This window comes from Eleutherodactylus coqui, chromosome 4, assembly GCF_035609145.1.
Source record: "Eleutherodactylus coqui strain aEleCoq1 chromosome 4, aEleCoq1.hap1, whole genome shotgun sequence".
NCBI classification, from domain to species: domain Eukaryota; kingdom Metazoa; phylum Chordata; class Amphibia; order Anura; family Eleutherodactylidae; genus Eleutherodactylus; species Eleutherodactylus coqui.
Genome location: NC_089840.1, coordinates 181313619 through 181329747, shown reverse-complemented (window position 1 = coordinate 181329747; position 16129 = coordinate 181313619). Strand labels below are relative to the sequence as shown.

At 39.6% G+C, this 16129-nt stretch overlaps 1 protein-coding gene across 1 annotated transcript; it reads left to right on the top strand.

Annotated features, from left to right (window-relative positions):
* Window positions 1-10542: 10542 nt before the first annotated feature.
* Window positions 10543-15549, top strand: LRIT2 (leucine rich repeat, Ig-like and transmembrane domains 2). The gene is made up of 3 exons (XM_066598733.1): window positions 10543-10586; window positions 11945-12729; window positions 14729-15549. Exons 2-3 carry the CDS (start codon window positions 11958-11960, stop codon window positions 15547-15549), a joined length of 1593 nt encoding a protein of 530 aa, XP_066454830.1. The 5' UTR covers window positions 10543-10586; window positions 11945-11957.
* The last annotated feature ends 580 nt before the right edge of the window (window positions 15550-16129 follow it).

Genomic DNA, 16129 nt, shown 5'->3' with positions numbered 1-16129 from the left:
TGCGCCCCATCCTGCTGCTACCCCCTCTTCTCAGTATTCCCCCATAATAACAGTGCCCTTTCTGTGGTCCCAATTAGTAATAGTACCCCTCTGTGGCCCCTATTGTATACTTGTTCCTCGCGTTACTCTTTAAACATTTTTGCATGCAGCTGTTTTCAGGCTGATTTGAATACAGATTGGTATTTTTCTCTACTGACCTGTCTCTGTGATAATATTTTCTCATTTTATATGTGTTTTTCTTTTCAATTGCTGTTTAACCATCACCAAGACGGGAATAGTTGGAAACTCAATAAAACATGTGTTTAAAAAAAAAAAAAAAAGGATATACACAGAGGTCTCATATGTAACATGATCAGCCTTACATGCATGTTTGTATTCTTTACAGTGGACACAAGAGGGCGACAAAGATTGTTGTATGTATCCTACTTTTCATTAGCTAATTCCAAGAGAGCTAGGGAAAGACATTAACTGTTTCATGGCTGGGGACGTTTTAGGCCTTGATGCTCACAACAAAATATCACCTTCTGTTACGCTGCATTCTAAGGGATTTTGTTTTTATCTCTTACACTATCTATTTTTTTGTTGTCTATTATGCAATACGGTATTCTTGTTTGAACAGATATGTTTTTTTTCTTTTAGGTCTGTTATACTAAAAAGTAGGCAAAAGTAGTTGGTTCATCTGTAGAAAAAATATTGATTAAACCAACTTATTTTAACCTGCATTCTTTAAGGGGCTTTTCTGAGTCTGATATTTAATAAAAATGCATGCTTAACTTTTTCAGAGACTCCCTGGCAAATGTTGAAGCCCTGGTGCCCGCCACTCAAGAAACAGAAGCCGGTGGGCAATACACATGCCGTCCATTTTGCATGTGACCACAGAATGTTTCATCCGGATTCTGAGCGATGGGCACCAGGGCTCCAGTGCTGGACAGGGAGCCTCTGAAATAGGTGAGTAAGGATATTTTAAAAATTTTATACACCTTTAACCCTGATAATAACATAGTAACAAAGCATATACGGCTGAAAAAAGACATATGTCCATCCAGTTAAGCCTATTACCCCCAATGTTGACCAGAAGAAAGGCAGAAAAGCCCAATGAAATAAAAGCCAATTTTTCTAATTTAAAGCAAAAAAATTCCTTCCCGACTCCAATCAAGCAATCAGAATAATCCCCGGATCACCGACCCTTCTGAAGTAATTAGTGATATAACATGTAATGTAACGCTGAAGAAAGGTACCCAGGCCCATCTTATACTCTTTTATCAAATTCGCCATCACTACATCCTCAGGCAGAGAGTTCCATAGTCTCACATCTCTTACAGTAAAGAACCCCTTCTATTTTTGTGTAGAAACCTTTTTTCCTGTAGACATAGAGGGCACCCCTTGTTACAGTTGCAGTCCTGGGTATAAACAAATGATAGGAGAGATCTTTGTATTGTCCCTGAGATATCTATACATAGTTATTAGAGCGCCCCCTTGCTATAGTCCTGGGTATAATAGATGCTGGGAAAGCTCTCTATACTGACCCCTGATATATTATAAATAGTTATTAGAGTGCCCCTTGTTACAGTCCTGATATAAATAGATGATGGGAGAGATCTTGTTACGTTCATGTAGGCAAATGAGCAACAGGCCCACACGAACATTACTGGAGATAGGGAACACCAGGTGAACTACCGCAGATTAGCACCTATCCCTATCTTCTACTAGGGTAAGTGACACAGGCCTACCTGAGCGGGGACATCGCCCCAATAAAGGGCGGCCCAGCAGTCTTCGGATCTGGGCCTTAGCTGCTCCTAGGAACCCACGGGGGGGGGGGGGGGGGGAGGGAGAGAGAGAGAGAGAGAGAGAATCATCTGTAGTACCACAGATCCCAGGAGACAGACATAACAGGTCTCTTTATTGTCCCCTGTGATATATATATATATATATATATATATATATATATATATATATATATATAAAAACAAAGTAGAGACGAGCGAGCACCAAAATGCTCTGGCGCTCGTTACTCGAGCCGAGCTTTTTGTAATGCTCGAGAGCTCGGCTCAAGTAACGAACCCCATTGAAGTCGATGGGAGACTCGAGCATTTTTCATGGTACTCCATGCTCTGCATTGTTTTCAATGGAGCCGCGGCTGCTGCCAGCGGCTCCATTGAAAACAATGGTCTGCCGGCACCCCTGAATTGTTTTTCATGGAAGGGCTTTACATATAAGCCCTTCCCTGAAAAACAATAATTTTAGTGTAAAAAAAACAAAACGTACCCTCCACTCTGCCGTGTCCCTCGCGAGGAAGAAGAACACATCTGCCGCATGCAGCAGATGTTTCCTTCATCCCCGCTAGTAAAAAGAATTTCCTGCTGCTACATCTGCCACATCTTTGACAGATGCAGCAAAGGAATTCTTCAATTCCCTACCGCAGCGTGTGACAGCTGCTGTAGAGGATCCTGCTGCCGGCCCCACAGGAATTGGATTTCAGTGAAGGGCTTTAAACAGATGTGGCAGATGTAGCAGCAGGGAATTCTTTTTACTAGCGGGGATTAAGGAAACATTTGCCGCATGTGGCAGATGTGTTCTTCATCCCCGCGGGAGGCACGGCAGCAGCGAAGGGTAAGTTTTTTGTTTTTTTTTACACTAAAATGATTGTTTTTCAGGGAAGGGCTTATATGTAATTAACTCCTTAATGTTCTAGGACATATAGTTACGTCATGGAGGTTTGGCTGTTGATCCCGCTCCTTACAATGCAGGTGCCAGCTATTTCTTACAACCAACACCCACTTGCAACAACTCTGATCTGCATCGCTACTGATCACAGCTAATAACCCTTTATATGCCACGTTCGATGTTTGTGGGTCCCAAACGGCCCCCCGCAATGACATTGTGGGGTACCGTCCAGTTGCTATGTTAGCCGAAGGCCTTCTGAAAGCCTGATAGATCGAGATATAATATAGTGCTCTGGTATTACATCATACTGCAGGAGCCATCAAACCACCACAGGTTCATGTCCCCTATGGGGACTAAAAATATCTAAAAATCAGTTTAAAAAGTTTATTTATTAAAAAAAAAGGTAAAAGTAAAAAAAAGCCCTTTTGCCATATTTAGAATAAAGGAATCTAAATACAAATCCCCAAAGACATATATGTTATCGCTGCATTCATAAAAGTCCGATCTATCAAAGTAATACATTATGTACACCCGCATGGTACATGTTATTTGAAAAAAAATAATGCCAGAATTGTGCTTTTTGGTTACTATGTCCTCAAGAAAATTACAACTTGTCCTGCAAAAAACAAGCCCTTAGACAGCTGCATTGATGGATAAATAAAAGAGTTATGATTTTTAAAAAGTGGACGGGAAAAAAAGAAAAAAAATGTGTTGCATCTTTAAGGGGTCAATAAATATATTAAAAGAATAGGTCCCAATTCCTTCGTCCCTGGGGGGAGTCCCCTCATCACTGAACACTGTAAAAGGAGGGGACTCCCAGCGGGGTTGAAGGAATACCCTCCCACAGCTGTCACAACAGTGGCAGAGGAGCGCAATCTCCTCCCTATATTTTCATTGGGGCCAGCGGCAGTAGGGTCTGCCCCATTGAAAGCATAGGGAGGACATTGTGCTCCTCTGCCACTGTTGTGACAGCTGTGGGAGGGTATTCCTTCATCCGCACTGGAAGTCCTCTACTGTCACAGTGTTCAGTGATGAGGGGACTCCCCGTGGGGATGAAGGAATCCCCTGCAGCACATTTTTTCCTCTGGCCTTTTTCATTACTTCTGATTGGCTGAGTGCTGCGAACAATCACAGCCATTCAGTTGGTCACAGGGCTCAGCCAATCAGAGGCAGCGCTTCCAGGAAGTAGAGATTTTTTAATCCCCGGCCAGAAGAAATGAAGAAGACCAATGCTGGGGTTACGGGAAAAAGATGCGCCAGGGCCGGACAGTGCTTCTTCGTAATGTATTATTTTTTCTTATTTTTCCTGCAGCTAGTGCTTATTTAAGGGCTTTGACAGTAGGTTTAAATACAGTCAAAGTTGCATTCCATCGCACGAAAACCTGCGTTTTTGTGAGATGCGATGCTCCACTTTTTTAAACGCAGTCTTGTCTTTTGCAGCTGTGATTTTTTTCGCACTTGTAAAAATCAGACATGTGAACGCTTACATTGGAAAGCATTGGTTCTAATAGAGACACTTTTTTTGCCCACCTCTTCATGCGTGAAAAAAACGCTTGTCTGACCGCGGCCTGAGGCCTCAGTCACACGGGCGCATTGGCACCCGTACACCGGCGCCGATGCGCCCATGTGACTGCAGGAAGGAGACGGACGTACCTGAAGACGGCCGTCTCTCTGCAGCGCCGGAGGAAAGAACACATGACCGGCAATGAAGCCGGTCACATGTTCTTTCCTCCGGCGCTGCAGAGAGCACGTCTGAGCATGTCGGGAAGCTGATGTCAGCAGTTTCTAGGCCTGTATAATGCAAGACGGGCCAAGTGCAAGCTTCTAGTTGTCAATACAGTTTTCTTATATAGCTAGTATGTCTGTTTTAGCCTAAAGATGAGTAGGGAGAGCTGATAACCATCCAGACAATGTTTGCTACATATGTGGTAAATACACCACATGTGTTCAGTGCAAAAAACTGACAAAGAGAGTGAAGATTCCTTGCAAGTATAATTTTGGGTGTAAAGTTGAAGATTAAAACAAAGGATGGGCACCTACTCTGGCCTCACACAGTGGCTCCATGGCAAAAGGAAGGCAATGCCGTTTGCTGTGCCTATGATTTAACACAAACTAAAAGATCATCACTCGGACGGCTATTTCTGCATGACTAATGTTGCTGGATTTTCAGATAAGAACAAATAAAAAATTGTTTCTCCTGATTGTGAACAATCATTACAAAGTTGGCAGATACAATGTGTTACACTCATCACTGGTTGACCCAATGAAAGTGTACCTTCCACCGCTTCACATAAGCTGGGCCTACTGGAAAACTTTGTCGTGGCTATGGATCAGAATGGAAATGGTTTCCAGTATCTGAAGGACAAGTTTGGAAAAACCAAAACGGAAACCTAAGTAAAAGCAGGAATTTGTGTTGGTCCTGAAATCCGCGAATTAGTGTGTGATAACATATTCATATCCAAATTGAGAACGCTTGAACTCACCGCTTGGGATGCATATATGTTAGTTGTGCAAAACCTTCTTGCCAACCATTGGGCTGACAACCACGTTAAACTTGTAAGCAACATCTTAGCAGGGTATCCAGGACTTGGCTGCCGAATGTCACTCAAAATTAATTTCTTACATTCTCACTTAGAGTTTTTGGGTGATGTGAGTGATGAACATGGTGAAAGATTCCACCAAGATATTGCCACCATGGAAAAAAGATATCATGGCCCCGTCAACCCCAACATGATGAGCGACTACTGCTGGTTTCTGCAGCGGTCAACAGATAATCACAAGCGCAAAAGCAAGTGCTCAGAGCTGTTTTGAACATTGTATGTGCATTGCGTAAATACTCAAGTGAACTTTTTATTTACACGTTTGTTAATGTGAACAAGTTTTTGTTGTCTCTCACAGTTTTGTAGCAAAATTTAGTTATGTACAGTGGCTGGATAACCAACATAATATCAAATTTCTCACATCTGTATGAATAGCCACACTGTGTATAACGTCATAAGCCAACATCCTAGGCAAAATCCGACTACAGATTTGTGAAATACCTCAAGTAGCAGACAATTTTTTCCCCCTGTGATCCAGTGTTATAGTTTAAAAAATTGTTCAAATGAGCAAAAGTGAATGATATTGTTCAGTCTAAAGGCAAGCCCAGACATTCTTGTCCAGACCTTGGTGTATATTAATCCTTAGTTAGACAAATTACACTATGGGACAAATTTTAACTTTTTTTCTGTCCTTGGGTATCAATTGTGTTTTCCTGTTTCCCCATGTCTAGAAACTAGAGAAAATGGCCATTATACCTTCCAAAGTTTGCTTTTGTGCTCAGGAGAATGCGTTTTATATTTGCATAACCCCATATAATGTAAATGGGTAACACATTTTTATTTTTATGAACAGACAACATCTAGATCAAAAGTAATGTTTATTCATACTTAAAAACAAAGACAATATTTAGAAATATGTGGTTTTTCAAGATTTACGATTGTACTGCACACCACTTTCCCGAATTAGTCCCCATATGTAGTCTCCCATCATGCTCTCATTGTACTGTCCTTGGTATCGACGTTCAAAGGCCATAATATCTTGACGGAAGCGTTCGCCGTGCTCCTCAGAGTATTCTCCCATATTCTGCTAAACGTGATCCAAGTGAGCATCAAGGATATGGATTTTTAGAGACATCCTGCAACCTATCTTGCCATAGTTCTTAACCAGAGTTTCAGCCAGCTTATGTCTAAACTTTTTAGACATAAGAAAGCAGGAAATAACACTCATCTGCCAAGGGCAAAAAGTGTGTTACATAGTGTTATCTACAAAGTAAGAAAACTCAGGACTATTGTTACTGTCCCTAGGAGAGGTAAGAAAGAACTCTCTATAAACTGCAAAAACCTGTGTTCTAGAAAAACACAAAACAAGAATGGTGTGCAATTGTGCATGGAAGAACACCATAAAGCTGCAGCTGTCAATAAAAAAATATTGTGATTCGCCTTAAGTTTACTTGAGACCACCTGGATGTTCCCCAATGCTTCTGGGAAAATGTTCTATGGATAGATGAGACAAAAGTGAAACTTTTTAGCACAAAAGCAGAACACTATGTTTAAAGAACAAAGTATGCTACACACCAACAATAAAATCTCACCCCAACTGTGCAGCATAGTGAAGCGAGCATCATGATTTAGGGCTGCTTTGCTGCCTCAAGATCTGGATGCTTTACAGTCATTGAGGGAACAATGAATTCTAAGGTGTATCATAATACGTGACAGAAGAAAGTAAGGGCAGCAGTCCATGACCTCAAGCTGAAGAGATGTTAGGTGATGCAACAAGACAATTGCAAAAAGCACACAAGTCAACCAAATAAAGGTAAAAAAAGATTAGTGTTTTGTAATGGCTTCATCAAGATACTGTAGCATAAAGTGAATAGGGCTGTGTTTGCAAGGCATCTCAGAAATATTGATTAACTGAAACACATTTGTAAAGAGAAATGGTTCAACATTCCTCCTCAACATTGTGCAAATTTCATTCCCTGCTACAGAAAATGTTTGGTAGAGGTGATTACTACTTATGGGGGAACTACAGGTTATAAAGTTCAAGGGTTCACTTACTTTTTTCCTTGTACTTTGGCTGTTTACTGAATGCGTTCAGGTAAAGACATGAATGGTGCAGCTATTTGTTTGTCAGTAGATTACTTAGATTGTGTTTGCCTATAACTGTAACTTAGAGAACAATCAGACCATATTTTATTAGTAATATAGGAAGAAATCAATGTAATTATAAAGGGTTCACTTACTTCTTCTTGAAATTGTAAGATATAAATAAGCTGCTTGTGTTGTCAGAAGGATGAACTGATCACAGCAGAGCCGAGACATAAAAAATGTAATAAGTTTGGGATTACTTGGGTCTTCAGAAGCAGGAAATGTCCTCGGCTTCCAAGACTGAACTTTGGCTGTGTAATAGAAGATATCCCTGCGGATTTCACTAAGAAAACAAATTAGCTGCAAAGAATGTAAGCTGTAATAACAGTGAAGGGTGAACTCATAAAAACTGACATACACTGCCTCACAGAGAAAATGTCACAACATGATGATTTTGTCTTAGCATTGTGCAATTTTCATGGTATATTCAGACCAACAAGTTTTGCAAATTGATGCCTTTTTGGGCCAATCACATGATCAAAGTACTTGATTAGAGTGAAAAACCAATCTGTCACAGCCAAAGGAAACTGCTTTGTGTCATTGTTTCTTGTGTATGGATAAAAGTTAAGAAATTAAGATGCCTCTAAAATGATGTTGAGAGCCATTTTATCATATTTGGATCATAATGTGGCAGAAACTGAGCAGGATGTCACAATCGTGGATCGAATTTGTAGAAGGTGGTCAACAGAACAAAATATGCAGCATTGTAATAGGACTGGAACATTGAGATGAATGCAACTCCCAACGCTAGCTTATTGCATGGATACATTTCCCGCCGGGTGCACAGACAGGTGCAGGTACACTGCAAACAGCAATGGAAATAAAATGTTGGCACTTCTGTGGATTCCAGAATAAAAACAGCATGTTATTTCAATTTCATGGATAAAAACATCTTCATAAATTGCACTTTCAGGTTTTCTATGAATAAGAACTCTGTTCGAAACATGTAAGCTCAATTTTGGAAGATGTTTTATCCATAAAATTTAAATAGAACACAGTTTTTGTTCTGGAAACCATGGAAGTGCCAGAGTTTTATTCCCATTAAGATGAATGTCACAACACCCATCCAGTGTCATGGAGTAGCAGCTCCACAATCCATAGCCAGCAACATTTTACAAAGTGTATAGATAGATTTGGGTGCTGCAGTAATGACAATGACAGTTTTGTGTAGATTGTGATCAATCCATCTGTTGCAAATATTGACCCTTCTTATGAAAGGTTACAGTGATGTCTCTCTAGAGCGATCTGCTGTGATAAATGGCGCATGGCAATTGGGCTGATATCTCTACCATTTTGGACAACCACATAGCTCTTCAATGTGGAGTCCTGGTTTGAGGTCTCATCAGCATCAACACATGATCCCCTCTAGTACGAATCATGGGCACTATGATGGCACGCTGTTATGTTAATGATGTACTACAGCCTGTCACATGACCATGTCTTCAAGACATACCTAATTCCATTTTCCAGCATGAAATCACGTGGTCTCACACAGCAAACACCAGCAGGTGTACTTTGCAAAGTGTCCAGGTGATTCCTTGGCCAGCATGCTCCCCAGATCACTTTCCACTTTGCTCTGGTGACTGAAAAAAAGTAGAAATTGATTATCTTCTCTGGCGGTCAACTGCTTTTCTTTCCACGGCATCCTGGATGTGAAGGCAGCAGGTAAGGCCAGTGTAGCTGTAGATGAACTGATGTGAACTTGCTATAGGGCCCTGGTGATTCAGCAGCTCTGCACTCAGACAGCCAATACTTCAGCAGCCAAGCCACTAGTTTCTCTGGTAACAGCTTTTGGCATGCTGTTGTGACATGTCAAAAGTTTGTAAAGAGAACTGTTAAGATTTAAAGTTGGGCATCTACCTGGCCCTGATGAACATTTTAACACCCTGACACAGCCAGGACTTGGTAGCAGTTTGCCCCATGAATTTTCCATGATCCTTTGATTAATTCCCCATAACCTTATTTACTAACATTGTAGAACCTGTGGAGAGAGGATTGCTGCACAGGATCTTGCCAAACTTAACAGAGAATCCAGCAAACTTGGGATAGTTCGCTTCTTTTTCACAGGTCCCCATAGTAGCTACAGAGTCTGGCTTAATGGCATGAATACCTTTGTTACAAAACTAGACATCAATCTGCCCAGCTCTATAACATTAATGAAACATAAATAAATTGAAAAAAACTTCTCATAAATAATCAAAAGCAATTGTCCACAAATACCCATCTATAAATTTATAGGACATACCAATGTGCAGCTCCTAGTTAAAATCAGTATAGAAAGAAAAGTTCTTAAATGTGAAACATTGACAATAAAAGAACAATACAATTAATGTGAAGATTCTTAAATAAAATCACTGCAATGTGCTTCTCTCCTCTCCTGCCTACAATTTTAAAGTTAAAACACAAGTTGGGCCCAATATCTATACAATCTAAAAGTCAACCATCTTGTAATTATTATGTATTTAACTTCCTTAGTTCTGCATGCCTTCTGAGTGTATTTATTACCGGTGTACTGAAATGTCCTGACTACAAACAACCCCTTTGTAGTCAGATATTGTCAGTAGAAGCTGCTTTTAGGCTACCTGGCCCATACTGCTTTATATAGGATGTAGTGACCGTGAAGACCCATCTTAGCAACATGGAGATAGAGAGGTCTGTAGAAACACTATAGCCAAGAATGGGGGAGAGGGGAAAAGAAGTAAGGAGGATTAGTTTTGAAGATCATTTCACACAACAAGGGAGGTGCTGAATGTGTAGTATCTGTCCAAATTAGCACACTGTGGTAAGACATGGATCCCTCAACTGGAGGGAGGTGGTGGTTTGAGGGTGATTTGTGGCACATATCACTAAAAAGTGCCCACTGAGTTCTAAGTTTGAATTTTCCTAAGGCACTATCTTGAAAAGGTAGATGTCAATATGAAATAAAAGTTCTTTTAAATGTCTAGATACTCTATTGCATGACTAAAAGTAACATGTTTGAGTACAAAATTGAACCTTCACTTTAAATTTGTATTAATGCCTTCAACATGCTCTGATTGAAGGAAGATTACTGTTAATAGGATTTGCTACTTGGAACCTGTTTGCTTGTCTCTCAGTATAAGAATAGAGTATTTACCCAAGAAAGAATATGGATGCAGCTTGGCACCTCATTCTTTTGCTACTTCTCTTTTCAGAATTTGGCTTGGTGTCTCTGTCATGTGTAACTGGATGCTCCTGTTCAAATGACACTTTTGGGCGGTGAGTAATAGACATCCTTATTGCAGATCTTCATTAGAAGATGGTAGATAACAACATAGAATAGGAGATCTGTCATCTAAATATTTCTTTTCATTTCCTTAACAATGGCATTTAATTGGTAGATCTTTAGCACCACCAATGACTTGATTTAAAGCCCTAAAACATTACATATTATAACTCTTAAAATGTCTCAATTAATAACTGCTCTGTTCACTATAAAATTACTGGATTTATTTAGAACCATCATGCTATATGTAAGTTTGGTATTGTATGTAGATTTTGAAAGCCCTTTTCCAATTTTTCTTTGGATGGACCATGGCAACATTGTATTCTAAAATGTATCGGCTTTTATTGTATGTCTGTTGATAATGCATTAATGCTGTCTATACAAGTAACATTTAGAGCAATAGATATAGCAAAGGTTAACTTGACATTTAACATATTATGATAATGCAACTACAATGTGGTAAATTGAGTTGACATGATGCGCCAGTCATTTTAACAACTGCTACATCTGTATGCAGGAAAACTACTGTATCAATAATACCACATCTCAAAATTTCCAGGAATACGGCAAAAATGTAAAGGCAATGCACTAGAGATTGTCTCCCAATACACACAATCTAAATTCCAATGTTTCAGAAGACTAGACACTGGGCCTCCTTCAGCACAAGGGTCCTTTTACACAGGCCAATCATTGGGCCCAAAAATGCTTGTGTCCCCAGAATTGGGCTGTGTAAAAGGACCAACGATCAGCCAACAAATGAGCTAACATGTCATTCGTCAGCTTTATCATTCCTTTTCAGCGAACATAAACAGACTTGCTGAACGGCTGTACATCTCCTCATATGAGCAGGATGAGGTATAGCCAGCCTATAGGGGCAAATAATCATAATTATGACTATTTGTTCCCCTAAGCTGATACTCTGCAGGGGTAAGAGGAAAATTAAACAAGTGCCAATCGATGTGCGTCGATCACAGACAAAAAATTCCATTTATGTAGAAAAATCTTTAATAACAAAACTTCATTAGTTAGTAGCTTTGTTTTCAGTATGTCAACCTATAATAATAATATACATGTACATACTAGTTGTATGCTTTCCAGTATCCAAATAGTTGATGCAATTCTTCAGTGCTTGGAAAAAAAAGCATCAAATTAGTTTCCATCACAATCATGATGGGGAGAGGAGGGGCGACACTCTGGATGAAAGCTGTTAACAGATGCTAATAAGGGGAAATAGCAATGTTGTAGCAGGATCACATGTATAATCAATGGAAGAAAAACTTTATCCAGGTATTTTTATGAAGGTATTAGAAAATCTTCTCTTATGTTTTCTTCTTTTTTGTCCACTTTATAGGACTCTACTTTGCATGACATCATCTCTAAATAAAATACCAGATGACATCCCTCCAGATATTCGCAAAGTAAGAATAGAAAAGTGTCACCTCACTGAACTTTCTCGGGGGTTGTTCGGTAGGGCTAACTCTTTAGAATACCTCTGGCTTAATTTTAACAACATTACTCTAATGCATATGAAAAGCTTGGAAGACCTTAAAGGTTTACAGGAACTAAGACTACAAGGAAACAAACTGCGATCAATTCCATGGACAGCATTTCAAGATACCCCTATTTTAAGGATTTTAGACCTCAAGCACAACAGATTAGATGTTCTTCCAGAGCATGCACTGAAGTTTCTGTCCAACCTGACCTACTTAGACATATCCTTCAATCAGCTTACCATCATCTCTAAAGATGTTTTCACAAACTGGCCCTTGTATCTAAAAGCCCAAGAATTAGAGAGAACTGAAATAATTACCAATGTGGTTTTGGCCTTAAACGACAACCCTTGGATGTGCGATTGTCGTCTTAAAGGCTTTGTCAATTTTGTGAAAGCTGTCAGCCCACCCATTATATTGATGAATTCATACTTGACCTGTGCAAGTCCAGAGTCTAGAGCTGGCAAGTTCTTTCATGAACTGGAGTTAAAAAACTGCATGAAGCCAATCACCAATTCACTAGTGTCTAACATTACTGTACAGGTAGGATTGAATGTTACACTGCGGTGTTTGATAACAGCAAGTCCTACACCCTCGATCTTATGGACCCATGGATTAAAAACAGCAAATATCAAAGCATATAATGGTAAGTTGACTTAAATAAGTTTAGATTTTAGCCATTTTCTGGTTCGTGCAAACAGAAAATAACTGTTTAAACAGTGTTTCATCATTGACATGCATGCTCCCAATATGACTTATAAACACATTTCCCGGCCTTGCAAAGTGTAAAATGAAATTAATTAAACAATGCCTCCCTGTAGCCTCCCTGCTGGCTAATTAAAAATATAACAAATATGAGTAATGGAGCCTGGGGAGGAGCTGTAGTTGCTGGAGGACCCTACTACAAGTGGTAGGATGAGCATGGCCAGCCAACCCTGCATTGTCAGCAGTGGATGAGGATGAAGGGAAATGGCGAGTCTGTATTATAAATACGAATGATAAAGACTGGTGGGTAAGGGTGACAGCAAACAATGAAATAAAGGATTGAATCCAATAGTTAGCATACTAAGATTAAGGGACCGAGGGTAATGGGTACATTCTGAATAGCCTTCTGTTGGGCACTAAGAAAGCTTGCCCTGCATCTGCAAGGCAAGAGAGCTAACCACTGAGCTATCGCACTGCCTGTATGCTGGGAGTTCAGCTGCAAACAAAATGAAAGCAATCTACAGATATGGATGCTTGCCCTAAATTAGCCAAATATTGAAATCTTAGGGACAGCTATGTGATTAATCATCACACAGTAAACAATCCTAACTCAACCTGAATTGTAATTTGTCTTATTGATATCATTTTAAAAAAGGTTGTTGAGCTAGGTTGCATTATACAGACTAAAGTCAATATGACGTAAATCTATCTAGAACTGTGTAATGCACTGTCAATACTGTAACCATGGGAAGGTATAGTAGGAGTTTGTTACTAAGAAAGTTGTGCAAGGCTAGAAAAACATGGCTGCTTTCTTCCAGAAACATCGCCTCACCTGTTCATTAGTTTTTCCTGATTTTGCAGCTTAGTTCCATTGCAATGAGTGAAGCTAATCAGCAATACTATATGCAACCTGTGGACAGGTGTGGTGTTTTTTTTTTGGAAAGAATGAAAACATTTTGGAGGAGTGAATATGGCACAACCTTTAGACAAAGATGACTCTCATATATGCTTTTGCTAAATACATATTAGTTTATTTATTAATAAGAACCAGCTTGTAAACGAGTTCCGAGGTATAGGAAACTCTTACTTAGTACTTGCTGGGGATGCTTGTCCCCGACAATTTATATTAGAAAAAGTTCATTTAAGTGTACATTTACTTTTCAGAATTATTTTATTACTTTATACAGTTTCTATACAATAGAGTCTACATAAAACTTTGGCAATTTATTATATTACATATCTTGCACTGTCTTACAGTCTGTAACATAGAGCTCAGAGCTGCAGTCAGTTTGCTGGTTGTCAATGGAAAGTATAGACAGCTCCCATACTGTGGAGCAGCTAGTTTTCCCTACATCAGGTTACTGTATAAAGCATTACGTAAGGTTTATCCCAGAATGCTAAATCACTAGTGCAAGCTTTGTACGGATATCGAGCGGACAGAAAATACTGATCTCAGTTCTGAATCTGCAGAATTGTGAAGGTAACTTTGGGCTTCATGCTGTAACTCAAGGTCTGCAATGCAATGGTGCTTAACTTTTATGTAGATTACTTCTATTCTATATGTAACCCAAAAGTAGGGTACATGTGAGTTATCTGTCACAACGATTTTTAATATAAAATAATATTCGAAATAAAAAGAGTTTAAGAAATATATAGTGTTTTTTCTACCCATATGGATTGGTGCAACATTTGTAAAATGTATTTAAAAAGTGGTGACAGATAAGCCACAAGTACTGAAAATAGTGTTGACATGTAGATATATATTTTGTATTAAAAAGAGGCATTCGATTAAAAACCAAATCTGGAAATGTGTAGAAGTTAGACAACACACAGGTGTTACCTCTGACAGAATGCGAATGCAAGATATGTCAGCTGTATTCAGCATTAGTGATCATTTTTGACATTTACCAATACAGTGAATGATTTTCTTCTTTTCACAGTGTCCACTGTTTTGATAGATGAGGAGACCGTAAAATCTGAGCTGGTGATCCCGGTAGTTCATCTTGCAGATGCTGGAGTCTACAACTGTTTAGCCAAAAATTTCCTAGGCAACTCTACTTCTTCAATTACTGTACATGTCCAGCCTCCAAGGGCAGGAGATCCCTCAATGTTTCCTTCATACTCCTTCAGTCCATCAATGTCCTCAGATGAGAATGTCTACATAGATGTAAGAATTACCAAGCAGACAGTTTATGGAATATCTTTAGAATGGTTTGCCGTGACGGAGAATCCAAGTGAAACTTGGTATACTATTTATTTTAGTAAGTATGATGACAAGGAAAAAGATATCATAAATATCGGTCCCGGAATTTTCACATATTCAGTAAATGATTTGCTTCCAGCAACTAAATATGAGGTTTGTATCACATTAAAAAGTCAAAAACCTCGGAAAGGGCAATGCATTGTATTTGTGACTGGTAGTGATATCAGTGAATTAGAACAGAGGGAAAAACTTATCCATATCATTGTTATTGTATGTGCCATGGTTTTAGCAGTGCCAGCTGGAATGTATGCATGCACTACAGAGACCAGACTTAACTGCATTGAGAAATGCTTAGGGCTTTGCCGGAGAAGACGTAAAGCCCAGAAAAACCTGAAGAAGGATAATGCCAAAGAAAGTACTTTTGACAGTTTGCAGGCCAGCAGTGAAGAGGGACTGTGCCAGAGGGAAGGCAATGAAGAAAACCGACGGCGACGATGTTCGGAGGATAAGGTTAATAAGGCTAAGGCAGAGAACAAGAACCCAGCTGAACTGTACTAAAACAGTGTTCCTTGTTGCCTAATACTGCTGCAAATGAAATAAAGTGTGATTTAGAAAGTAAAGTAAAATTGGGCCAAACCCTGGATATCAATGGAAAGTGGTATGAGGTAATGCAGATGTATGTACTAGATTAGTTACAATGGTGGAAAACTTTGCATCACATTTGCACACTAGAACTGACTTCCACATTCTTAGGGTGCTTTCACATCTGCACTGGGGATTCCGCTTTCCTGCTCTGTTCGGGGAACAGAAAAAGGTTACCCCTGCACCTGAAAGGTTATGTCTCTGGGCGGAACTGAATAGTTCCAGGCGGACCCCCAGCAGGTTCACCCGCTTTCTGCCCAGCTGCCCGGCCTTTTCTTCTGGTATTTTTAGCCGCGGGTTTTGACGGAGATGTGGAACCACCCTTAGCATTTCTCACTATCAGTTTGTAGGTTACCCACATGCAGTGGTAAAACTATGTTTACTTATTGGATCAAATTTTTGTATTATACAAATGAGTCATACACTAAATCACCTATTGCAGGTTTCACTACACTTAGCCAACTATAAGTACACATACTTTTTATGATTACCGTGT